The 26269-nt window shown below is 47.3% G+C and overlaps 1 protein-coding gene across 1 annotated transcript in view; it reads left to right on the forward strand.

Annotated features, from left to right (window-relative positions):
• Positions 1–18323, forward strand: part of Tango6 (transport and golgi organization 6 homolog) — a 166319-nt gene extending 147996 nt beyond the window's left edge. The window contains exon 18 of the mRNA XM_041649662.1: positions 15171–18323. Within this exon, the coding sequence (XP_041505596.1) occupies positions 15171–15347 (177 nt within the window). The 3' untranslated portion in view covers positions 15348–18323. The remainder of the gene's footprint in view (positions 1–15170) is intronic.
• The last annotated feature ends 7946 nt before the right edge of the window (positions 18324–26269 follow it).

The following is a 26269-nucleotide window of genomic DNA, read 5'->3' on the forward strand; positions in this document are numbered from 1 at the left end:
AGTCCTGTTCTGACCTAAAGGCAAACATTACAGAGGAGAGACTTGATGTCCCAACTAAGATCGAATGGCCATCCCCCGTTTGCATGGGCTAAGTGGGGCGTGGGATATCTGATCTATATAAAATCAGGTTCAAGTTCAACCTCCTGTGAGAGGTTAGTGCTGAGGACATGAGTGGAGCCATAGATTCCTCAACAGTGACAAATCTGTATGGCATGGATGATGGATTTGAGAAGCAATGGTACAAAGGTTATGCTTCAGCACCTCACTGCAACTGCTGAATTAGAAATTCTTAGCCTCTTCTAGTGCTAAAGTAGGTGGCAGTTTGAAACCCTAACACTGAAAATGTCTCCCTTCTCCTCCACATCCCCATTTACATGGATCCCCATGTGGAAGACCTGGCTTTGATGTCTGAATACTTCCATTTCCATAGAAAGCCTTTTCCTTATCCTTCTCATTCTGATCCAAAAGGCCCAAGAAGAAACCTTAGAGATAATTTACATACCACAAAGATGTCCATTGGCATAGTAACCTCTTGAGTTGCTCCTTTGAAATAATGTCAAAGTTTGGGGAAGTACTATAGCCAGTGGGGTCTGTCCTAGAGATTCAGTTCATGTTGGCCTAGTAAGGAGCCTGAGAAGTTCTGTAGCAAAGAGACTAACACTTTCTTAAATTCATTTACTAAGGACTCTTTGCCATCTTAAGTGACCAAGTAATACTGTTCCATGGAACAACCTTTGGGAAGAAAAATCAGACATCTCCTTTTGTGAATGAAGAAAGTAAGGCTTGTAGAGAGACTGTAGTTAATAGTTTTCCAAAGCTAATGCCAGGAAGCAGTGGCACTGGTTTCCTGTTGCCTCTGGCAATTGACCTTGGTCAAAAGCTAGTGAAAGTCTAGCATCTTCCTCTCTTCCTCGTGTCTAATTCAGTTGTCATCAGAAACAAGATTTATCATGTATCCAGGGTTCCTTATGTGACATCGTTAAGGTGAGTCAGTATGCAAAAGAAGAACCAGGCTTAGGGCTGAGGAGATGACTTAGTGGGTAAAAGTGCCTGCTGCTCAGGTGAGAAGATCTACGTTAGAATCCTCAGACCCAAGCCAGACAGATGCTGGTGGCGCATGCCTTTAATCCCAGCACTTGGGAGGCAGAGGATCTCTGTGAGTTCGAGGCTAGCCTGGTCTACAAGAGCTAGTTCCAGAATAGGCCCCAAAGCTACAGAGAAACCCTGTCTCAAAAAAAAAAAAAAAAAAAGGAAAAAAGAAAAAAAAAAGAGAAATATGCCCACAACATAAGAAGCTATACCTGCTATTTAGCAGGGCACAGGCAATACCTTAAGAGTATGCTGTAACAATCTCTTCTAATAAAAATACATTGGTCTAATCTAGAGAAAGGCTGATAGAATGGATTTTTTCAAACCTGATTCTGATATGTGCATACAAATGTTATGTAGAGGTCAGAAGATGACCTTGGTGAAGGTCCTTGCCTTCTACTTGTTTGGAATAGGGTCTCTGTTGATTTTTTGCTGAGTAAGCAGGTTGATGACCCACGACCCTATCTGCCTGTGATCACTGAGATTCCAAACACTTACCTGTCATGCTTTTAAGTTGGGTCTGAGGATTCTTCCTCCCCCCCCACCCCCGCCGGGGTTTCTCTGTGTAGCCCTTACTGTCTTGGAATGCACTCTGTAGACCAGGCTAGTCGTGGACTCAGAGATGGTGGTGTGCCACCACCGCCTGACTACGGGCATATTTCTAAGCTAATACAATGATCCAACCTCAATATAGAAAAGAAATAACAGGATAATAATTCATAATAAGACATGCTTATTCAGTTGCTCTTGCATATAGAGTCACCATGATCTCAGCCCTTTCCTGCCTGGCTCGTACTGGGGGGGGGGGGGCAGTCTCGGACACTGGGTCTCTTGTTTCCGTCAGATAGACAAAGGTACTGCAAAGATGGTCAATGTACCCAAAACCTAAAGGACTTTCTGTAAAAAATGTAGCAAGCAAGCATCAACCTCACAAAGTGACCCAGTATAAGGAGGGCAAGGATTCCCTGTACGCCCAAGGAAAGCGGCACTACGATCAGAAGCAGAGTGGTTACAGTGGGCAGACAAAAAAAAAATTCCAAAAGACAGCTAAAACCACAGATCGTGCTCAGACTTGAGTGTGTGGAGCCCAACTGCAGGTCCAAGAGGATGCTGGCCGTTAAGAGATGCAAGCATTTTGAACTGGGAGGAGACAAGAAGAGAAAGGGCCAAGTGATCTAGTTCTAAAACTTGTGTTTTCTGAGAGGAAAATGCTAAAGCAGTAGGAAAATTACCTGTTAGAATATAAAGTTATTGTTACTGATAACAAAAACAAAACAAAACAAAAAAAGAATCAGTGTGAATGGGTTGACTACAAATATAGACTGATCGAGAGGTACCATGAATGACAACATTACACAACCTGATTTTCTAAATTAGTAAACTGCCAGGTGGTGGTGGCGCACGCCTTTAATCCCAGCACTCAGGAGGCAGAGGCAGGCGGATCTCTGTGAGTTCGAGACCAGCCTGGTCTACAAGAGCTAGTTCCAGGACAGGCTCCAAAACCACAGAGAAACCCTGTCTCGAAAAACCAGAAAAAAAAAAAAAACAAAAAAAAAAAACAAAACTAAATTAGTTAACTGTTTTTGGTAGATTTCAAGCAAATCAAAATACTATCTCTCAATAGGCATAGTAGTTTCCTCCTCAAAAAACTGTGTATGAAAACTACCCAGAACACTTTGACTGAGGGCTTATTATGAAACAGAGCTGATGTCCGAGTGTTTTCGGTGAATTAGACCATTCAGTCTTCGTAACCATCCTGTTTCGGTGTGGTTTCAGATGCCTGTGTAAAGATGTGACCAGGAAGATAGGTTAACTGTTCCCCGGCTCAGAACACAATCTAAATCTTCCATATTCCTGTCATCTGAAGGACCCAGAAACTGAGTCACCTGGATATTTACTCCACAGATCATGACCAGATAAAGGCTGTTTGGGATCTGGGAAGCCATAGTATTCAAAAGGAATCCAGACCTGGCCCCCTCTTCACAGCACAGTCACTGTCTGCCCAGGAGCATGACAGAAGAGCAGTTGGAGAGTGTTTGAGTTGGCCTTGGGCCCAGGTGCCCTCCAGGACCTGCCAGCAAGTCTTCAGAACGCAGAGACAGGAAATAGGCTGGGTGCCTTTTGCCCTTCCTCATGGCCCACCGTCTCTTGCCAAAAACCCAGCCCTAGATTTTGCATCCAGCAACTTCTCATCACAGGAATCAGGAAAAATTAGGGAGCAGAGAGAAAACACAGAGGACTAAACCCCTTCTAAGTTGCCAGGCTGGGGAGAATCTTGGAACTTTTCTCCCTCCAACAGTAATCATGCTGCTCTGAAGGGCATTGGACGGCAGGTCTGCCCCTCCTCTGCTCCATGCTCTGAAAAGGAGTTCTGGCTGAGTGTACCTCTCTTGGGGTAATATGAGATGACCCCAGACTGATGGTAGAAAGACTGGGAAGATGGGACAAAGCTGAAAAGTGGTGGTGGGAGGCAACCCAGGGCTTGTGATCCGTGGTCTCTGAGTTCCCTGTCTGCACCTACATCTGCAGGCGTCTGGTGCTGATGTCCACAACTCTGCAAAGACAAAAGTGATGAATCTTGCCCTGGTAGTTGTTAGTGGGATAATAACTCCTGGTGTTTGTTGCTTCCCTACCCAATGAATCTCTGTCATTTCGAGGCCAGCCTGGTCTACAGAGTGAGTTCCAGGACAGCCAGGGCTATGCAGAGAAACCATGTCTCCAAATCAACAACAACAAAAAAGACCAGAGTTGAAGGTCATCTCCAGCTACTTAGTTTGAGACCAGTCTGGGCCACATGATACCATCTCAAAGCACGCCTTTAATCCCAGCACTCGGGAGGAAGAGGCAGGCGGATCTCTGTGAGTTCGAGACCAGCCTGGTCTACAAGAGCTAGTTCCAGGACAGTCTCCAAAACCACAGAGAAACCCTGTCTCGAAAAAACAAAACAAACAAAAAAAAAAAAAAACAGGCCTAGTAAGATGGCTCAGTAGGTAAAAGCATTTGCTACCAAAGCTGACAACCTGAGTTTGATCCACCAGAGCAATGTAGTAGAAGGAGAGAACCAGCTCCTCCTCATCTCTTGTTCTCTGACCTCAACACGTGCACTGTGGCATGTGACCCACACACAAAATAAATAAGCAATTCTAAAAAAAATTAAAGATGGGGGCTGGTGAGATGGCTCAGTGGTTAAGAGCACTGGCTGCTCTTCCAGAGGATCTGAGTTCAATTCCCAGCAACCACATGGTGGCTCACAACCATCTGTAATGCTTTCTGGTGCTCTCTTCTGGCATGCAGACAGAACACTATACATAATAAATAAGAATATCCCTATGTCCCAGTTCTCTCCCAAATGAATGACTCTTTAAAAAAAACAATCTAAAGACAAGAAAACCATCAAACAGATGGATTCTGTAGGTTCTAGTCTAGCTCATTGGTCATTACCCCATGGTTTGTTTGCTCATGGCGGTGTGTTGCTAGTAAATGCCACATCCTCCAAGATTCTCTATTTAATATTGTTAATATTTATTAATGGCTTATTGTATGCCTCCAAACTCTTTATATCCTAAGTCCTCATAGTAACTCTGTGAGATGAGTAGGCTCACAAACTGTATTTCCAGATGAGAAAGTTGCGGTCCAGCACATTTGTGTTTAGATGCTCAGGTCTCACAGCCAGTGAGAGGTAAGGGCTGAGATGGCAGCCCAGCTGTTCTGAAAGAGTTAAGTAGCTGGGCAGTGGTGGCACATGCCTTTAATCCCAGCACTCGGGAGGCAGGGGCAAGTGGATCTTTGTGAGTTCGAGACCAGCCTGTTTTACAAGAGCTAGTTCCAGGACAGGCTCCAAAACTACAGAGAAACCCTGTCTCGAAAAACCAAAATAAATTAATAATAATAATAATAATAGAGCACGCCTGAGGCTGTACCTGAGAGACAGGCAACTGTTTCTGTTTCAGATGTGCTGACATGAATGTGGGTTCCTTTCCTTCACCCCTGGGCTTTCTTCTGGTCTCTGGTTCCCCTTAGTTAACAAGGATGCATTGCTCAGGATGAGGGTACTGGAGCCTTCCATCTTGTTGAGGTGGGTCTTTCTGTTTGTGTTGATTGGGCTTCATACTCTAGGCTAACTGGGGACAAGCTTCTGTCTTTGTGAGTGTGGGGTTATAAACGCATGCTCGCATATCCAGCCTTGATGTAGGCTCCAGGGATCAAGCTCAGGTTGTCCAGCTTGTACAGCAAATGCCCTTATCCGCTAAGCCATCTCACTGGGCCCAGAAATGCAATCTGAATGTATATGTCAAAAAGTATTCTTCCAGTTCCCTGTTTCTAGAAAAAGAAAACCTTTCTGTTCATCATTAGGGAAATTCCAAGAAATGCAGTAATAGCCTAAGTCACTTTCCCTTGTCATTGACACTTGGCCACATCTTGGGCACCTACTTATGACATGTACTTTTGAAATCATGACAGATCCCTCACTAAGTCTCCTGTCATTTTTTTATGAGATCTTATACTGCCTCCTTCTCATTCTTATTAGATTATTGGGGGAGGGGGTTGCTGGGAGATGCTTGCCACACAAGCATGAGCATCTGAATTAATTTCCCATTACCCAGAGCCAGTGGCAGAGAGAAGCTGACACGCACACACAGGCGTACGCACACCCCTTGTTGAGCTTCTTGTAGACACCTCATTGTTGTTAGATTGTCAGTTTCCTACAAAATATGAAAATTTAAAACGTTTCAAGTGGTGAGCCCAGGCTTTTTAACAGTTTTCATGGGGGCACAGAGAGGATCTAGAGAGAAGATGCTGCAGTTAAGAGCACTTGTTGTTCCTGCTGAGGACCTGAGTTCAGTTCCAGCACCCACATGGTAGGTGGACCACCATCAGTAACTCCAGTTCCAGTGCATCTAATGCCCTCTTCTGATTGCCACCAGCACCAGTCATGCATGCGATGCACAGACATCCTTGCAGGCAAAACACTCATACATATAAAATAAAAAACAGACCAGACAAATACAGATTTCTCAGAGGTTGGGGTCTTGACTTGCCAAGTGTACACAAGGTGTGCCATCTAGCACCACTAAAATAATAGAGGTTTTCATGTGAGCAGTGAAGTTAGTGTGCAGTCATTGGTTCCAGTGGTGCTGTCCCTCAAGGGCGGTGTGGCCGCCTCTGATGAGGGCTTGTGTTACATTCTCCACTGTGTGTCACACTGTATAAACTAGCGGACGGTACAGACCCCAGCTTCACATGGGTATGTCTTCGCCTCTTGTTCTTTCTGGCCTTTTATCCAACTCTACAGCCTTTTCTTCCCAAGTCATTCCAGCACTGAACTCCACTAAGCAGATGCTCTTAGGACTGCAACCAGCACCTTCTCAACCTAGAAAGGCCTGGCCGGTTCCAGGGACACCAAGGCTGTGTGACCAAGCTAAGATTGTGATGATTCAGGGTGTCCCAACATAAACTGGCACTTCCTACTCTGGACTGAGCCGTTAATCCATCAGCTCCTCCTGTGCCCCACTAGCCAGATACCATCCAAATTAAGCACGTTAAGTAGTGCAGGAGAGGGACCAAGACCTCCCTACAGATCACATTTAAAGGCAAGGTTTATGAAACCAGACTCGGCAGATACAGGTTTGAACTCTAAATTTCTAAACTTCCCTAAACCCCAACCCAGTTCTGCAAACTGGGATTAATGATTCTTGTATCACAAGATTCAAGATAAAACACGTGGGAACCACTGACTGACGTAGACGCACCAATAAATGGCAGCAGTGCTCTGTGTTCTGCCCAGTGGCTGTCTAGTCCCAAGCCGAATGCTTTCAGCGAATGAAGGAAACAGGACCTCCACACTTGGCAGGTGCCTGCGCAGTGATCCCGGGGCTGGAAACAATAAAGCTTGTCTCCAGATGTGGCAGCTGAGTGCCCTTTGAAGGGTGAGTTTGTCATGGCTCTCTCAGACGCTGCCAGCCTCTCCCACAGAAGCAGCAGCAGTCTGCCGTCTCTGCACAGGCTCTGGCCCTTCTCCCTGCCGCCTTTGTTCTATTTCAGTGCCTGTGAAGGTGCAGGAAAACTGCTGCCTTCCTCGTGTTGCTATTTAAGGACACTCTGAAAGATGCTGCCACCACTGCTCCCACCTCTGTGACAGCTGCTGCTCCTGTCCCTGCCACAGTGGACTGCATGGCCTGTGACCCCATCCTTGGGTGAAGTGCCTTAGCAAGAGCTGGCTTGGACGCACACATGAGACCTGGGGAAGTCATGCTGCCCTTTTGTTTAAGACCCCTGAGTCATCATCCCTCCCAGGGCTTTGGTCAGTGTCCCTGCACTGCCTCACCTGTCTGTATCACTACAGCATTTTGTCACCTGACAAGCTAGTCCCCTCCTTGTTCTTCAGAGAAAATCATGCAGATACTCCTGTCCCCTTCCACCCATCTGCAGTTCACACCTGGGATTCTTTCCCCATTCCACGGTGAAGCATAGTCCAGGAGGAGTCAGGGTGCCATTATCTAGGTCTAACCAAAATACGTTGAAAATACATGCTTTCTGAATGGCTCAATAACCTCCAGTTACTATAATGGCAGCCTAGGCTTTAGGGAGTCCAAGTTCTCTGTCCATCAGGCAAGACATCCCTTAGATATCAGTAATCCTGCTTTCTTTGCTGGCTTCCCTGTATTCTCAATGCAGTGTCTCAAAGCCTGGCCTTGCTGTTTGAATCAGCCCTAATTTCTTTTTCCTAGACCTTCAGGTCTTATCAGTAAAATATCTGGGCCAGGCAGCTGCCTCCATTTGGCTTCCCATTATTACGGAGCGGCTGCCTGCCTCGCAGGCTTGGGATCCAGTTGTATCTGCTTGCCCAGCAAAATTCCCCCAGTGCCCTCAGCTCCACACAGCAGCACTGTCAGATGTTGCAGTGTGACACACGCCACTACCACCTGACCCACACCGACCCCACGGCTGCGCTAAAGCTTTGTTCCCAAGGTGCACAGCTTGCTGGAGCTGCTTTGTATTACAGTAATCCTGTGTTGTTTCTTACACACAAGTGGAGATTGAATGTATTCGACGGCATGTAAAGCTCCTTCCCTTCTAAACCTCCTTGTCCCTGTTTCTTTTTTTCTTTCTTTCTTTTTAAACATTTTAATGGTGATTTAGACAGAAATTTTTCTTTGTGACTTAATATTGGCTACAGTCCTTCAAATTTCATATCTGCTTTTTGGTTTTGTTGTTGTTATTTGGTTAGTTGGGTTTCTTGTTTGTTTGTTTGTTTTTGAGTCACAGTTTCTCTGTGTAATCCTGGCAGCCCTGGAACTTGCTCTGTAGACCCAGGCTGGCCTCAAACCCACAAATATTGGCCTGTCCCTGCCTCCCAAGTGCTGGAATTAAAGTCATGGGCCACCACCATCCAATTTATATATGCTTTATAGTATTAACTATGGCTGATAAGATGGCTCAGCGGGTAAAAGCATTCACTAAGGGAGAATGGTGCCCTGAGTTTGATCCCCAGAACCCACTTAAAAGTGGAGAGAACCACATACTACTCATGCAGAGGAGTAGTTCAATTCTCGTCACCCACATTGGACAGCTTACAACTGCCTGTAAATCTGGCTTCATGGGATCTCAAACCTCCGACCTTGGCAGCAGACACCTAACTCTCATGCACATACACACATACATATTTATTTATTAAAAATAAATAAATATATTTTTTAATTTAAGGGTGTAAGATAACATTAGGACAGCTTAGAGAGTAAAGGCACATAAAAGCACTTGCCACTAAACCTGACATTGTGAGTTCAATCCCTGGATCCTACATGGTCAAAAAAGAGAACCTCTTTCATGGCATATGCACACCCACATGCATAAAACATGCCAAATAAATATATATAAAAATGAATGTGTAGCCAACCAGTGGTGGCGCACACCTTTAATCCCAGCACTAGGGAAGCAGAGGCAGGCAGATCTCTGTGAGTTCAAGACCAGCCTGCAGCCTGGTCTACAGAGCAAGTTCCAGGACAGCCAGGGCTACACAGAGAAACACTGTCTTGGAAAAAAAAATTAACATGTATGTGTAACTATATTCATTAACTGTACCAATACTTCCAATACTTCATGGTGTCGAGTGGTGACACCCTCTAGTTATAGTCCCCAAGTAAAGCCTTAGCGGGAAATAAGTAAATATTCTTTAGTTACAAAAAGCAAACAAGCCATGTTCTAAGCCTACTCACCCCTACCTCACCCTAGCCACCCCTTTCCTTTTCTGCCTGCTTATATTTGGGTGTCCACTGTCTTCAGAGCTGTCTTTGCCCTCGTTTCCTTAGCCCCTGTTGGCAAGCCAGGCTTTCTCCACGTGGTGGTAATAAGGATACTTCTCTTTATATCATCTTGCTTAGGACAGCAAAGTATTCTCACATGCATTCCCTGCTGGAGCCTGCGTCAGCCGTTGGGGAGCAGTGGATGTGCTCTCCGTACCCTGGTTTGTGGCAGTAAAAGGATGCCCACGGGAACTACAGTGGCGAGTGATTGGCAGAGTCGCACTCCAGAGTCAGTTCCATCCAGTCTGTTCTATCCCGTAGCCATAGGGCCCTGGGAAAATTAGAGATGATATTAGTGACTTTCCTTTTATTATGATTTTTTTTATTACTTACTTAGTGTGGGAAGCCATGGTTAGGGGAAAATTTTTATGGGACTTGCTTCTCTCCCTCCACCATGTAGGTCCCAGGGGTCAGACGCAGGTCTCCAGGCTCAGCGGTAAGTGGCGTTACTTGCTGAGCCATCTCATCTCCACTACTCCCTTTTAAAAGTATTTTTAGGAGCCTAGAGGGTTATCTCAGTGGTTAAGAGCACTGACTCCCCTTCCAGAGGACCCAAGTTCAATTCCCATCACCCATGTGGCCGCCTACAAGCCTCTGAAATGCCAGTTCCGGAGATTCTAGCTTCTGAGGGTGCGGCCCACATGTGGTGCACAGACATTCATGAGACAAAATACCCATACAGATAAAGTAAGGCATAGACAAACTAAAATAAAATCATATATTTACAGATTGTGTGTGTATGTATAAATTTTATACATACCTTTAATCCCAACACTGGGGAGGCAGAGGCAAGCACATCTCAAAGAGTTCAAGACCAGCCTGGACTACATAGCAAATTCTAGGCTGCCAGGGCTGCATAGTTTTGTGTCTCAAAAAACAAAACAAACAAAAGTGTGGATGTGTATGTTTGCATGTGCATGTTTGTCTGTCTGTCTGCCCTACTGAGCACCCTTACTAATGTATCTTGTTAGAAAGGTAGTTTGGCTAGAGATGGCTTTTTTCCTGTAGTTTCCAGATACTCTAAATTGTGGTCATGCGGCTATATAACCAAATAAACATATTTCAGATATAAAAAGAAGAATTCCTGCCATTTATTTCTTCTTTGGGTCTGAACTCGAAGACACAGCTTTGCAGGACTGTCCTGAGCTTCCGGAGGGAGTCCCTGGCTGTTTTCTGCATGCCCAAGGCAGTCTGCTCACGCTGTTCTTTTCAGTGAGCTTGCTTCTCAGCCACACTAACTCCTGTCACTGAAACTCTGAAGGTGGTCTACGAGAGGGGTAGGAGAATGGCTGTGTGTGGTTCAGTCCCCACTGTCTCGGGTGAGGCACCTGAACTCCAGCCCCTTCTAAGAGTTTTCACACAAGGAATCTGAGTGCTTCTTTAAGCTATCCCTGACCTAGGTGCTGGGGATGGGGATATGTGCAGTGTTGGTAGAGGACATGTTTAGCATTAGGCACAATGCCTGGGTGAAATCTCCAACACCAAAAAATAAACTCCCCCCAAACCACAGATAGCTTCTTCAAAAGTAAAATGCTGCTGCCGGCCGCCTGCTGCTCAGGCCCTCCTGAATGAGAGGAAGCACCTTCCTGAGGTGCCCCTCTTCCTCTCCATGGAGCTTTTGGGCTTGACTGGGATGTCTGTGTGCTCTACACACGTGTAGGTGGCAGGTGTGTGGAGGTCTTAATGAGAGGCCTCCTCTACAGGATCACTCGTACCCTGCCCACCTCACAAGCTCCCGTGAATAACTTTACCTTTGAACTTGCCTTGCATTCAGCCCCTGATCCTTAGGATTTGGTGACAATCCTTGGCTGGCAGGAAGCTTTGATCCTTGGGGAGTCCAGAGGAAGTCCTGTGATGTGTGGGATTGGAGAGAAGTTGCACAAGGGTGGGTTGCTAAGGTGGACCCATTAATTAAGAAGGAGGCTTTGCCTAACACTCACATCCCTAAAAAAGCTGGGCGCCTGATAGCAGGAGCTCAGCCCCTGCAAGGATGCAGTGTGTTTGCACAAGCAGCTCTCGTATCTAAGGACATAGCACTGTTCAGGGAAATTCCTACCCACACCCCAGGAAAAGCACAGTGCCTCAGACTTCCCCTTTTAAAGAGGTAAAGCTGCTTTCTTTGAATGGTAGGTCGTTGTAGGAGAAAGAAATCTCTGAGGGCTCCAAATGTAGCTCAGATGGCGGAGCATTTGCCCAGCTCTGGGTCCGATCCCTGTACGGCTAAAAAGAGACAAGGGGGCACATGCCTGTACTCTCAACCTCTGGGAGAAAGCAGCAGAGGAGTTCAGAATCATCCTTGACTGCAGAGAGAGCTGGAGGCCAGGGACAGCAAGATGGCTCAGTGGGTAAAGGCGCTTGCTGCCAAGCCTGATGACCCAAGTTCAATCCCTACCTACATAGTATAGGGAGAGAAGTGACTCCCACCCTCACACATGTGTTAGTCAAGGCACATGTACAGTCACATACATTTATACGTACCAAATAAATAAATAGAACTTTGATAATAAATATTAATATAATTTTTAAACTATTTTTGCTTAGAAACGACTTTATTTCATATGAGACTTGCTCATGCACCCCAAAGCCATTCTTTGGTTCCCCAGTAAGTGTCACAGTGAAGCCCCCTTCAGCAGCAGGGTGCTGTTCCTCCTCTCCCACCCACTTGAAAAGGCAGATGACTTCCTTTGATCCCGATAATCAAGCTCACTGTTTACTGCGCAGAGACCTCTCTGTGCCATGTGTGTCTGCCTCCCCCATGGGATTTGGCTGCCAGAGGGATGGGTTCCTGGATTAGTCATGATTTTAGAACCGGTATACTGCCTGGGTACCGTGCAGATCCTTCATAACGATTATTGAATGAGTAACCGCGAAGCAGAACCTTGTTGCAGAGACAGGTTAGAAGAGTGTGGATAGTGCCTGGTTAGGACGGTCCCTGCCATGTTCCCGTGTGTCATATGCTTGAGAAAATCCAGGACATGCCTCACAGACCTGCTGAGCTTGGCTCACGGGGCTCATGGAGCAACACTTAGAAAGGAACAGATGTGGCAGGACTGACTCTTTAAAACCTGCATCCCCGTGCAAAGTCAAAATACAAGACCCCAGTTAAAGAAGGGATAAGGGTAGAGAGATGGCTCCGCAGGTGCATGCTTACTGTCCTTGCAAGGACCTGGGTTCAATTCCTAGCACCTACACAGCAGCTCACAACTGTCTATAACTCCAGTTCCAGATTGCACACGATACACAGACATCCATGCAAGCAAGCACACATCACATAAAATAAATACATCTTTAAAAGAACTGACATATTTATTTAGTGTATATGAGTGTTCTGTTTGCATGTATACCTGAATGACAGAAGAGGGCATCAAATCTCAATGTAGATGGTTGTGAGTGCCGGGAATTGAATTCGAGAACTCTGGAGGAAGCACAGCCAGCGCTCTTAACTGCTGAGCCATCTCTTCAGCCCCAAATAAATACGTATTTTAAAACATTTTACCATTAATAATAGTAAAATACAGTTTTCCCCTTTCCCTTCCAGAATCTCACTTGTCTTGTCCTGGTGTTTACTGATTGCCACTGAGGTTGCTCTAGGGAGAAGAAAACTGAAGTGTGAAATAATTGCATGCTCTTCATAGCTCATCTTTACCCTGTGCAGTGTCAATCTTAAATGCAAATAGAAGAGTGTTTACCTCGTGTGCAGAATCACCCAGATTACACACTGTGTAGCCCGCAGCTTGCACAGGCATGTGCCTCTCCACCATCGGGAAAGGGAGGGAACTGCACAGCCACTTCCCTTTTTGATTCCTGCCCCTGCTCTCAGCGCTGTGTCCCTCCTTCAGGCTGACCGGAAGGAGCAAGGATGATAGATGGTTATGCTTCCTTCTATGTCGTTGATTTTAGTGTAGATGTTTGGCTAAAACAAAAACATGAATGAGTAAGAAAGGATGTTAGGTAGGGTTCCCTGAAAACCGTTACATTCTTTGTGTGGTGGGAACAGCTTCTAGTTAGAATGGAAAGCTGGAACCCTCCAGGCTGCCAGCACCTTCCTGTGTTCGGTTGTAAGAGTGGCAGACCCCGTGACCTGCTTCTGGCTTCCAGGGTTGCTCATCTCCCTTCACCATAGTCTGCCAGGGGGTTGTCTTCCTGGGCCATAGTGACCGCAGGAAGAGATGCACCTATGAGATGCGGCATGCGTCCCCGCTGCTCATGTTCCTGCTCCATTGCCTCATTGGATGTCATTTACAAGATACAGAGCCAATACAAATTATTTCAGTAATAGGTCATTAAAGCAGGCAGCACAGGCCTTGGGGGACTGGACTGCCTGGTTGGCACTGTGTCGATAAATGTCCTTAGAATTAAGAAGCTGGTCAGGAGTGGCATGTGTGCCTCATTACCCATGAATGTGTTCCATCATCTGCCAGATGCCAATCATTTTATGAAGTACTGGGCCACACTAGAGGAAGAAGGCAAGACATGGCCTGGGCATTAGTAGTATTTGTGATCTAATAAGGAAAATATTTTTAATTATATAACACCAATCCCCAACATAAATAAAAAAAAACATCACAACAAATAAATGATAATTGTGATAGGGACTACAGACAGAATTCAAGGAGATTAGACTTAGCTTGGTGGGCATTCGAGAGAAAAGCTTTTGGATGTGGTATCTTGTAGGTGTGTGTGTAGCTTCCCAGCATAAAGGGATAGCATTGCAAAGGTGTGGGTCAGGGAAGGAGCTCTGCTTAGGAAGAAAAATCTAGAGCCAGAGCTCAGGCAGCCAGAGGGAGGCTGGGTGTGGGAAGGGCGAGCCGGGGCTTTTTAGGGTGACCCTGTTCCCTGCCTTGCCCCATTCTTCTCCAGTGCCCATGCTGACCAAGAACCTCACAAGGTGGAAGAATCCTAATTTACCATAGCAAGCCCAAGACACATGATACAGCACCTCAAACCCACAGAGATCTGCCAGCTTCTGTCTGCTCAGTGCTGGGATTAAAGACTTTTTTTGTACCATGCTGTCCAGCCCTAAAAAATTTTAAACTATTCCAGGCAGTGGTGGCACACACGTTTAATCCCAGCTCTCAGGAAGCAGAGGTAGGCGAATTTCTGTGAGTTTGAGGCTAGCCTGATCTACAGAGCAAGTTCCAGGACAGCCAGAGCTACACAGAGAAACCCTGTCTCGGAAAACCAAAAATAAAATAAAATAATTTTTTTAAAAAACTATATCCAAACATACCTGTAACCCTCAAAAGAATGAGGCACAGGGATCTCAAGTTTAAGGCCAGTCTGTCTCAGAAAAACAAAACCAGGAGATGGTTCAGTGGGCAAAAGCGCTTTCCACCAAGGGGACCGTGAGATGGTTGAGTGGGTAAAGGTGCTTGCTACCAAGGCTTCTGACTTCAGTTCTGCCCTCAGGATCCACATGGTTGAAGGAGAGAACTGACTTCCATGTGTGCTTGTGCATACACACATAGGGCCTGAGAAAAATGTGGGCAACCAGCTGTTCTAGAAGCATCTGTACCCAGGCAGTCTTACTGTCTTTGTCCTGAGGCCTCTGCGAGCCTTTGACTGGAGGATCCAGGTGCTATACTAGGGCCTGGAAATAATGAGGAGCAGCCTAAAGTCCAAGTGAAATGTCGCGGGTAAGAGACACAAAGGAACCTTCTGTGGGACAAGGGCCACAGCCAGCTCTCCCTTCTCCAGGTTGGAAGGTCCCTGCATTATCTTCACAAGGACGCCTGAGATTGCTTCCCAGCAGAGGTGCTTATGACCTGTCTCTCTATCCAGGTGCTGAGTGATGTCCTCAAGGATCTCTATCACCTGCTAAAGCATGTGGTGCGTCTGGAACCCGATGATGTGGCCAAGCTACATGCCCAACTTGCCCTGGAAGAGCTAGATGAGATCATGAGGAACTTCCTGTTCCCTCCCCAGAAGCTGGAGAAGAAGATCGTGGTCCTGCCATAGTCCTGGTTCCTAGGACCTGGAAGACTGGGAGGGACCAAGCAGCCAAAGCAGTGGCCATACACCTCCCAGCAGATGGCTCCACCTCCTTGGTGCTGGCAATATGGCAGGCTTTAAGGTAGCTCTGTGGTGCTGGGCACTTGGTGTTCAGGGCTACCTTTCTAGAGCGTCCATTTAGGCTCCTGCATCTGGCCCAGAGCGTGTGCAGTTAGAAGGGAAAGGATGAATCCCATCTAATCTGCACATTTTCATTGTCCTGTGCTATTTAGAGGAGATGCGCATGTGACTATGGACCATTTTCTTGCAGCTGGAGAGGCTGCCTGCACAGGTCCTATCTTGATATTCTTTCATGGTGAGATGATTCTGCCTATGATGAGGAGCAGGCAGAGCTGTCGCGTTTGGCTGTAAAAGAGTCATGTGGGTGTGCAGCTGTGGGAAGGGGAAGGAAACATTACTTAAACGTACGAAAAGGAATAAAATTACCTTGTTGGAATAATCAGCCAGGCTGACTCTGGTCGTTGAGCTGATTGACGCTCGCAGAAAGAAAGGAGTAAGCACTGTTTGTCCTCTAGGGCCATTTTCTTTTGCTCCCTCTGCTCCTTTTTTGTTTGGTTTGGTTTGTTTTTCAAGACAAGGTTTTCCTGTATAGCTCTGGCTGTCCTAGAACGCTCTGTAGACCAGGTTAGCCTTGAACTCAGAGATCCACCTGCCTCTGCCTCCTAAGTGCCTCCTAAGTGATTAAAGGCGTGCACCACCACTGCCTGGCTCCTCTGCCCATTTGCAGGGTGAAAACTGAGACAGTGGAATAGACTTTCTGAGAAAAGGCAGACAGAAAATGTGTTATATATGGGTGGCCTGCCACCAGCTCATTGAAACAATCTCAGATGTAACACTGTGGTTGCTGACTCATTTATTTATATATTTTGGTGTTTTCATTGCACAGGAAGAAAGGAAGAAAGAAAGAAAAGAGATTGAAGACTGAGGAGATACCTCAGTCCCTAAAGTATTTGCTATGCAGCATGAAGACCTCAGCTCAGTCCCCCAGCATCCAAGTGAAAAGGCTGCTTGTGGCAGCACATGCCTATAATCCAGCACTGGGAGGAGAGACAGGCACATCAATGAGGCTCACTGGCCAGCCAGCATAAAAAAAAAAAAAAAAAGAGCCAAGTACTCAAGAGTCAGGGAGGCAGGTGGATCTCTCTAAGTTCGAGGTCCACCTGGTCTACAAGTTCCAGGACAGCCAGGGGCACACAAAGAAACCCTGTCATGAAAAAAGCCAGGCAGTGCCTCTTGAGAAACAGCACCCAAGGTTGTCATCTGATCCACACACATACACAGTGTGCATGTACCCTCACCATCATGCACATACACACACGAAGAAGAAACTGGCTGGTTGCCTCAGATAAGCCCACTCTGTTGCCCACCTTGACACGTCTAATCGGGAGTTTCCTGGTTCTCAGCACCACAGGGCTAAGCATGGAACTTTGTCCGAGACTTTCTCCCTACTTTCTGCTCTAAATGAAGCAGAACCCAACTCTGACGGCATGCTGACACACACATGCTCCTGCCTGTCAACGACAAGCCAGGTTACAGCGGGGCCTCGGCTCAGCCTTCCTCATAGGCTTCCCCAGAAAGGGGTATCCCTAGAAAGGGGCTTCCCCCAGAAAGGGGCAGCTCACAGTTACAAACCACAGTCAGCCTAGCGAGCCAAGGGGCAGTGGTGGTGCACACCCTTGACCCCAGCACTCAGGAGCCAATTCCAGGCCAGCCAGGGCTACACAGTGAGGCTGTCTTAGGGGGAAATCAGAACAGAGGCCCATGAGTGCTTTGAGGGAATATTCCTGTTCAGCTAGAGCAATAGCATTAGTTGTATTTTTCAGATCGAGAATGTCCATAAATCAGGGTTGGTGTTTTTAAGACAAGGATTTTCTTAGATCACCTGGACAAACGTGAAAATCCTCTTCCTTCCTTCCTTCCTTCCTTCCTTCCTTCCTTCCTTTCTTCCTTTCTATTTTTCTGTTTGTTTGTTTTGTTCTGGTTTTTGTGTGTTTTTTTGTTTTTCGAGACAGGGTTTTTCTCTGTGTGGCCCTGGCTGTCCTAGAACTCCTTCTGTAGACCAGACTGGCCTCGATTAGCGTTTAGAGTACAAACAGCTTAGGGCTGGAGAGATGGCTCAGCAGTTAAGAGTGCATGCTGTGCTTGCAGAGGACCCAAGTCTGGTTCCCAGCACCCACATCAGGCAGCTCCACCTCTGGCCTCTGAGGGCACCAGCACTCATATGTACACATACACACAAATCATTTTTGAAATTATTTACATATACATATATGTATGTGTACACACACCCCACACGTATATAATTGAAAAGGAGAAAGCCTGCTCAGACCTACAGGTTGACTATGTCAGGAGGTCCATGTAACTGTCCATGGTAGCACTGACTTGAGGACCTTCTCCATCTGAATCCGTGTGCCCCTCAGAGCCTCTTAGCCCGTTTAGCTCCATGTATAAGATGACTTATATTTGAACTATTTATCAAAAGACTCAAAGTATTTGACTTTGTTGATTTTGGTATGCTTAATTTAAGAGTAATTTTTTCTTCCTGACTTCAAATTCAAAGAGAAGATAATTTAATGTAACCCTTCTAAACATTACCAAATTATTAAAAATTATCAAATAACTCTTCTAAGCCATGCATGGTAGTTAATTCTTATAACCACAGCACTCAGGAGGTTAAGGCAGGAGGTTTCAGTGAGTTCAAAGTCAGACAGTAGGACAGTTTGTTGCGCTCTCCCACCAAAGCACTGAGAGCATAGCTCATAGCAAAAGAGCCAAACTATCCTTAGGGAGCTTGTGCTGTAGTGAGTTCAAGGACAGCCAGAGCTTCATAAAGAGACCCTATGGTGGTCACCTTTAATGTGGCGCACGCCTTTATTCCCAGCACTTGGGAGGCAGAGGCAGGCAGATTTTTGGACACTCAAGGCCAACCTGGTCTACAGAGTGAGTGCAGGACAGCCAGGGCTGCACAGAGAAACCCTGTCTCAGAGAGCGAGAGAGAGAGAGAGAGAGAGAGAGAGAGAGAGAGAGAGAGAGAGAGAGAGGGAGAGGGAGAGTCTTGAATAAAAACAAAGAGAAACTGGGCTGGCAAGATAGCATAACATGTAAGGGTTTTGGCTGCCAAGTCTGACAGTGTGAGTTTGAATCCCAGGGAACCCATGATAGAGGAATTAATGTAATAAAATGTTTTGGTTTTTTTTTTTTTTTTGGTTTTTTTTTTTTTTTTTTTTGGTTTTTCGAGACAGGGTTTCTCTGTAGCTTTGGAGCCTGTCCTGGAACTAGCTCTGTAGACCAGGCTGGTCTCAAACTCAGAGATCCGCCTGCCTCTGCCTCCCGAGTGCTGGGATTAAAGGCGTGCGCCACCACCGCCCGGCTAAATTATTTGTGAAGTCAGAAGTGAGGACAGCGAGTGTCGGGTGAAAGCTCTCAGTACTACAGCCTGGTGAAGTGGGTAGCTCAGAAAACCACAGGGATGAACGGATGTCCCCAAAGACGTGGGAAGAAAACCTCCAGGAAGAGGAACAGAAAGTACAAAGCCCCCCCCCCCCCAAGAGCTGTGAGGCTGAGGAGGAGCTGGAATCCATGGTGGCATAGATGTAAGGGGGACGGAAAGGGAGCAGAGAGGTTCGCTGAACAAAGGGTGCAGCCACAGATGAATTTCCCTGAAGCCGCTTCCTTCAGCTTGTTTCTGGAAAGTGCTGCAAAGCTAACGTGGTATGTGTTGTAAAACTGGAAATAAATATAACCACACAGCCCTTTTTCTATTTTCTGCTCAATCACAAGAAAGCAGCAGGCTGATTCCTCTCTACTCCCCTCCCCCCAGTTTGGCTTCTGCTGCTCCTACAACAGAAAGGACAGCAAGTGTGTGCATCTGCCCGGGATCCACCCACAGGCCCTGGCCTGTCCCTTTATCTCAGAGGACACCTGAAGGAAGTGCCACAGCCATCTGCCTGTGACTCTCACCAGGGGTTGGAAGGGTGGCCATGGCATGGGAAAACTGATTAGTTTGTGGTAATAAGCCGGAGGATGGTCCATTCATCTGACCTGTTAAGACCAGAGAAAGCCTTCTGTAGTTTCCCACAGCCCGGTTTCTATGACAGCGGAGTGCTGAATGGATGTTGAGAGCTGGCCACCTTTCCATGACTGTGTGGCCGCCTTCCCCGAGCCCCAGCAGTGCTGATGACCTCGAGGGCCTGGCTGTGTCCTGCTGCAGGCTCGCTTGTGCTGCAGTCACACGCACAGCCTCACTGCGGTGTGCTGCACTTCTGACTGCGCGGAGCTCAGTGTCCGCTTGGCGTGGGGGCTGGGAATAAGTCTGGCTGCTGTCTGTGCCGCAGCCTCTTCCCTGCTGGCCAGCGCTAGCTCTGCTGCAGCACACACTGGCAGGGAAGCCATACCCTCTCATCCGCCTGGGAGGGCCTCTGCCCACTTAGCATTTGAGGGTGATCCCATGTCCCTCCCACAGCTCCTCCTAGTCACTCAAAGTGCTCCCCAAAGCTCCCTTTCTATCCCTCCCCCAGGTGACCCTCTGGGATCTTCAAAGATCAGTTGCTTTGTTTCTTTCTGTTTGGACAGCTAGATTGGAAAATACGGAGAGAAGCTATTGTCTTGCCCTCTGGGGGGAATTTAGCTCCAGTCCTTTTGAGTTCCGGCCAAGGTGCTGCTCACCTTTGAAGACCCTCCATGAGATACCGTGTTCACTGATGAATACTGCTGGAGTTGTTTCTCCAAACTGGGCGTTGAAGCAAAAGTCTTTCACACTGGGAATATAGCTCAGTGGTAGAGGGCTGGCCTGGCATGCATGAGGCCTGGGTTCAATCCCCAATATACACTTGCGCACAGGGACAGAGACAGAGACCAAGTTCATGATTTCATGAATTTGAATTGCAAACGTGAGTGCTGTACACCCTAGGGCCCTATGGTGTTCTAAATGAGGATGGCCCTCATAGGTTCTATGCTTGAATACTTGATCTCCAGATGGAACTGTTTAGGAAGGATTAATAGGTGTGGACTTGTTGGAGGAGGTGTGTTACTTGGGGCGGGCTTTGAGGTTTCAAAAGCCACCTACATGGGACTGGAGAGACAGCTAGAGGTTATGAGCACTGGCTGCTCTTCTAGAGAACCTGGGTTTGATTCCCAGCACCTATAACCATCTGTAACTCCAGTTCTAGAGGATCTGACACCCTCTTCTGGACTCCCCAGGTACCAGATATACATGTGCACATACATACATGCATGCAAAACATACACATAAAATCAAAAAAAACAAAACAGAACAGCTTCCTGCCTTCTCCGGTATGCTCACTCCACCTCCTGCTTGTGGTTCAAGATGCAAGCCCTCAGCTATCCCTGCCTTCACTCTGCCATCCTGGACTCTCACTTCTGGAACCATAAACCCAAGGAAACAGTTTCTTTTATAAATTGCCTTGGTCATGAAGGTTTGGGGGGATATATTTATTTAGTTGGTTTGTTTTGTTTTTCAAGACAGGGTTTCTCTGTGTAGCCCTAGCTGTCCTGGAACTCACTCTGTAGATCAGGCTGGCTTCGAACTTACAAAGATCTGCCTGCCTCTGTCTCCTGAGTGCTGGAATTAAAGGTGTGTGCCATCACTGCCCGGCAATGCTTTTTTGTTTTCTTCTGTTTTGTTTATAGCAATAGGAAAGAAACTAAGACAGCCCCCAGCATGAAAGGTCCGTGGCTGTGTGGCTGTGCCATCACTTGAGTCCCCACTAAACTACAGAGGGCACCCCCCTGTGTTTACCTCTGAGAAAGGGAATCTCCACCTGGAGATGTCCTAACTGCCTCTGTCTGTGTGCGTGTTCACATGGCATTGGTGTATGAATTATAATTTAATAGAGCCAGGCATGGTGGCACATGCCTTTAATCCCAGCTCTCCTCTGAGGCAGATGGATCACTCTGAATTTGAGATCAACCTGGTCTACATATTGCACCCACTCCAGGTCAGTCAAGGCCACATAGTAAGCCTTGTCTCAAAATAAATAAATTTAATGTATATATAACAGAAATTTCCACAATCTTACCTCTACTCTTACTCCAGCCACCGCTGGCAAACTGCTATATGATCCCTTTAGCTCTTCTTCACATGTGTACGTGTGCATGTGTGCAGGCGCACATGTGTGCCTGTGGGCGTGAAGACCAGAGGCTGGTATCAAGTGCCTTCCTTGACGGTCCACCTTATAGACTGAAGCAGGGTCTCTCTTGAACCCAGCACTCACCTGACTAGACTGGTCTAGTGAGCCAGTCTTCTCCAGGATTCATCTCTTCCTTACAAGTCGGCTACACACCCACGTGACGTCCATGTGAGTACTGAGAAGCCAAGGGCTGGCCTTAGAGCCATAAAGGGAGACACCCAACAACAGCCTCTGCACCCCCATACACATGTACACACATGGGTACACACATAAATATGTTTTAACCACTCTGCACACACAAACACAACGGTCCCTATCACACACGCTCCCCAGTGTCAGGTTCAGCCTGTAACCCCAATGAGAGTGGCAGCCATGGCTCTTCGTCACCTTATGGAGCGATCACGATGACCATTGATACACTATAGCGGTTTATGGAGTGATCACAATGACCATTGATACACTGTATACACTATAGTGGTTCAAGTCTGTTCTGTGCAGATAACACACACCAACACACTTAGTCACTCACACTGGGCCTGTGGGGTAGGCAGTGCCCATTACTTGGTTTAGTTTGTTTGAGGCAGAGTCTCTTTAGTTCAGGATGACCTTGAACTCACTCTGTAGGTGAAGCTGGCCTTTAACTGCTGGTGCTCCTGCCTCTGCCTTCTACATGCTGAATTGTCGGTATGTATCGTTATTCCTGCTGAAATAGGTATAATTACTTCTGCTGTACAGATGAGAAAATGGAGGTATACAAGAGGTTAATTGCTTGTTTGGATTCCACAGTAGTGAGAAGTAGGCAAACCAGTATTTGGACCAAGCAGTCTGGCTTCAAACGCTGCACTTTAACTACCAGGTTTTGCAGCTGTCCCACTCTGTTCTCGGTGTCAATGAGATTTAAAAAAAAAAAAAAATTTCCCTGCTTATTGAAGTGGATTCACCCACAGTTCCCTTTAAACAGTGCCATCTTAGTTTGTGTGGAGGGATGAGGGGGGCATGGCGCAGGGGCAGTCAGATCTCTGTGATCTGTGAGTTCAAGCCCTACCTGGTCTAAATAGCAAGTTCCAGGCCAACCAGGGGGCGTACTGAGACCCAGCCTCAAAACTTAAACTAAGTAACAGTACTGCCTTACCTATAAACCCAGCCTTAGACATCAGAACCTGCTAGTGCTGTTCATCTCTGCATTTTGACCTTGTAGTGGCCGTGAGAGAATGGGCTCGTTAAAGTTCTCAGCCCCTTTCCCCCAATTTTTTTGTTTGTTTGTTTTGGTTTTGGTTTTTGGAGTTAGGGTTTCTCTGTGTAGCCCTGGGTGTCCTGTAATTCATTCTATAGACCAGGCTGGCCTCGAACTCAGAGATCTACTGGCCTGTGCCTCCCAAGTGCTGGGATTAAAGGCGTGGTGCACCACCACCTGGCACGCTGGTGGCTTTTGTTTACTTTTTATGGGGTGCTTAGGCAGTAGAGTTCTAAGATAGCCTCTGAAGAGCAAGCCACAAATATACGAGCAAGGAAGGTGTAACGTGCTAGATCTGGTGGTGTGAGCTGTAAGCCCAGCAGGAGACCTACAGAGAGGTGGGTGGATCTCTGTGATTTCAAGGCCAGCCTGGGATAGGTAGGGAGACCCTGTCTCAACAAAGGAACAAATTTGTGGTTCCTTTGTGAAGGTGGTTGTTTAGCCCCTTCATCTCTTGTGAGGGAGCCTTGGTTCTCAGGCTTAATTCTCAAAATGATGCTTGACTTGTATGGTGGGGCGGGGAGGGAAGAGAAGTGGGAGAGGGAGAGAGAAAGTGAGGGAGGGAAAGAGAGAGGGTAGGGGAAAGAGAGGAGGGAGAAATGGAGGGAGAGAGTATGTGTTTGGTCTGTACGCATGTATGTGTGCCACATGCATGTCTGGTACCTGTGAAGACTTAGAAGAGGGCATCAGAGCCCCTGGAACTGGAGTTCCTGACAGTTGTGAGCTGCCTGATGTGGGTGCTGGGAGCTCATGGGCAAGAGCTGCAGTGTTAACTGCTGAACTACACACAGTGCCTTTACATTAGAGGAGAGACAGATGCTGGAGGAACAGCTCTCTGCCGGGGAAGGAAACGCTAAGATCCGGAGAGGTGAGCTCCTTTCCTGTCTAGTTACTGGTTTGGGCCTTGTTGCCCAAACTCTCTTGTAGCCCAGGCTGGCCTTAAACTTGCTGTGTAGCCGAGACTGCTTCTGAACTACTGTGCCTCCTGCCTCCACCTCCTGAGTGCTGGGGTTACAGACATTCACCATACACCCAGTTTTAAAGAGGCAAAATCTGCACACAGAAGACCGAAAAGCAGAGAGCGGAGGGGCAGAGGTAGATGAGGTGGAAGAGCCTTTTCCCAGAGGCCGACCAGCTGAACTGACTGGGGAATGCCAGGAGACTTCAGGAGGCCATCTGCAGAGCGGTTGGGGAGCCATGGCAGCTTCTCTCTACTGGGTCCTGGGACCTAGAAAAAAACTCTAGGCCTTTAAGTGGTTTATTAAATGATGCAATGCTTCATCTTCACTGTGTACCTTGAGAGCTGAAACCTGCTCAGAACAGCGCCTGGGTGGGGCTCTTGTGAGGTGCAGCCCTGCTCCTCTCACGCACAGGTAGCCACCTGGTGCTGGAGAACAAAGCCGCCTGCTCTTCAGAGCCTCCAGCAAGAACTTCCCCCACGTACACAATACACAGCCCTCATCGGACCACACACCACTCTCAAAACTTCAGAACCCGCAGCCACAATATGAATCTAAAAGGAAGGCGAGCCGAGCCAGCCGTGGTAGTCCAGGCCTCAAAGCCCAGCTCCTGAGAGGTAGAAGCAGGAGGACCAGGAATTCAAGGTCATCTGCAGCCACAGAAGGAGTTCAAGACCAGCATAGGCTGCCTGAGGCTGTAGCAGAATGGGGGGAGGGGGTGAGCTTGAAAAATAGGTTGTTTATACTTAAGGAGGAGAAAGTTAGTGCAGATACTGATAGACCTGGGGTGAAATGAGTCCCCACCCCACCGAAAAGTCATGTTCAAAGGTGTCAGAATCAAGCAAGTGTCCATTTCCTCGTGGCCATGAACACCAGTGGACTGTCCTTTGTGCGCCTCTGAGGGTGACTTCACCATCCTCTGGATGAGAACTCCCTTATATACAGATGCCCTAAGATGTAGTTCATGAAAATTCCCGGAGGCTGCCGCGGTCGCTCCCTGAAAGAACTGGCTGCTTTCCTAGCTTCCAGGAAGAGAAAAGGAAGCATCACCACACCAACGAAAGGTGCTTGGCTTCCCATTGTAGGTGCATTGGAGAGGCCTGGGCACAGGGAGGCCTGGAGACCGGCCTTATGCAGTCCCCCGGAGCTGGGGTTACAGACAGCTGTGGGTGCTGTGGAAGAGCAGCCAGTGCTCTCAACCACTGAGCCACCTCTCTAGCCCAGTGGTTCTCAACCTTCCTGATGCTGCGACCCTTTAATACAGTTCCTCATGCTGTGATGACCCCTCCAACCGTACGCTTATTTCATTGCTACTTCATAACTGTATTTTTTGCTACTGTTATGAATCATAATGTAAATCTCTGATATGTAGGTTATCTAATATGTGACCCCAAGGTGGTCACTACCCACAGGTTGAGAACCACTGCTCTAGTCCCTCATTGTTAGTTTGTTTTTGTTTGTTTGTTTGTTTGTTTGTTTAGGTCAGTTAAGTAAAAACGTGCCAGTGTTGGGGCAAGTGGTATCGAGGACGAGGGATCTGCATGGTTCGAAGCTCTAGAGCACACCACCAGAGTGCTTGGCTCACTCTTGCTTCTTGATGTAAGAAATGTCCTTGCAAATCTCAGCTAAGGAGAACCCTTGGGATGTTCACTCAACCCTGGATGCATAATAAAGTCGCCTGGGAAATATAAAATATTCAAGCCTGGGGCCTACCCCAGTGACTGAAAAAATTGATTTGGGATGGGTTCCAGCCATTAGTGTTTTTTTTTAAAAAGCCCCACAGGCTTTAAAAATCTAATTTACAGCAGACAGGAGTGAGAACCACTGCATTGGTGCATGCTCACAGGAGGCCTGAATTCTGAGGAGTCCATCCCCACACAGCCATAGGGATTGCCACTGTCCACAGCTCTTCTCTGAATACTTTCAGATGGTTCCATTTTGGACCTCCCCTGCAACAGTGATAAATACTCTCTAAAGCAAGAAGACAGACAGCAGAGATGCGCCAGCACCTTTAAGAGTAATGATTGATGAGCTGAGACAGTTCGGTGGAAGAACCCTCGCCCTGCATGTGTGGGGCCCTGGATTCAATCCCTGGACAACAATGGCCCACACACGCCTTTAATCCCAGCCTTTGGAAGGCAGAGGCAGGTAGACCTCTGTGGGTTTGAGGCCAGCCTGGTTACAGAATAAGTTCCAGGACAGCCATATCTATTATATAGAGAATTCCTGTCTTGGAAAGCAAAAACAAAACACAAACAAAAATTACCCGATACAGCAAAACCAACAAGACACCTGTACTTGGAGTTCGGGTGACATGAACCAATGATCTGAGAGGCTGGCTGCCACGTGGTTCTGTTCTGTTAAGGTCTGGGGAAGTGTGTGTGTGTGTGTGTGTGTCCACCTGGTGTCACAGTGAACCGGGTGCGTGTGTGGGTGGAACTTGCACATTCCCAAAGGGGAAAGACCCTTGGGTGGGAAGACACTGCCACCCCCACCCCCAACTTGCCTTCAGAACAGTGGGGAGGT

This window comes from Microtus oregoni, unplaced genomic scaffold (genome assembly GCF_018167655.1).
Source record: "Microtus oregoni isolate MIOR12 unplaced genomic scaffold, Mior012 000004F_ref0000308, whole genome shotgun sequence".
In the NCBI taxonomy this organism is placed as follows: domain Eukaryota; kingdom Metazoa; phylum Chordata; class Mammalia; order Rodentia; family Cricetidae; genus Microtus; species Microtus oregoni.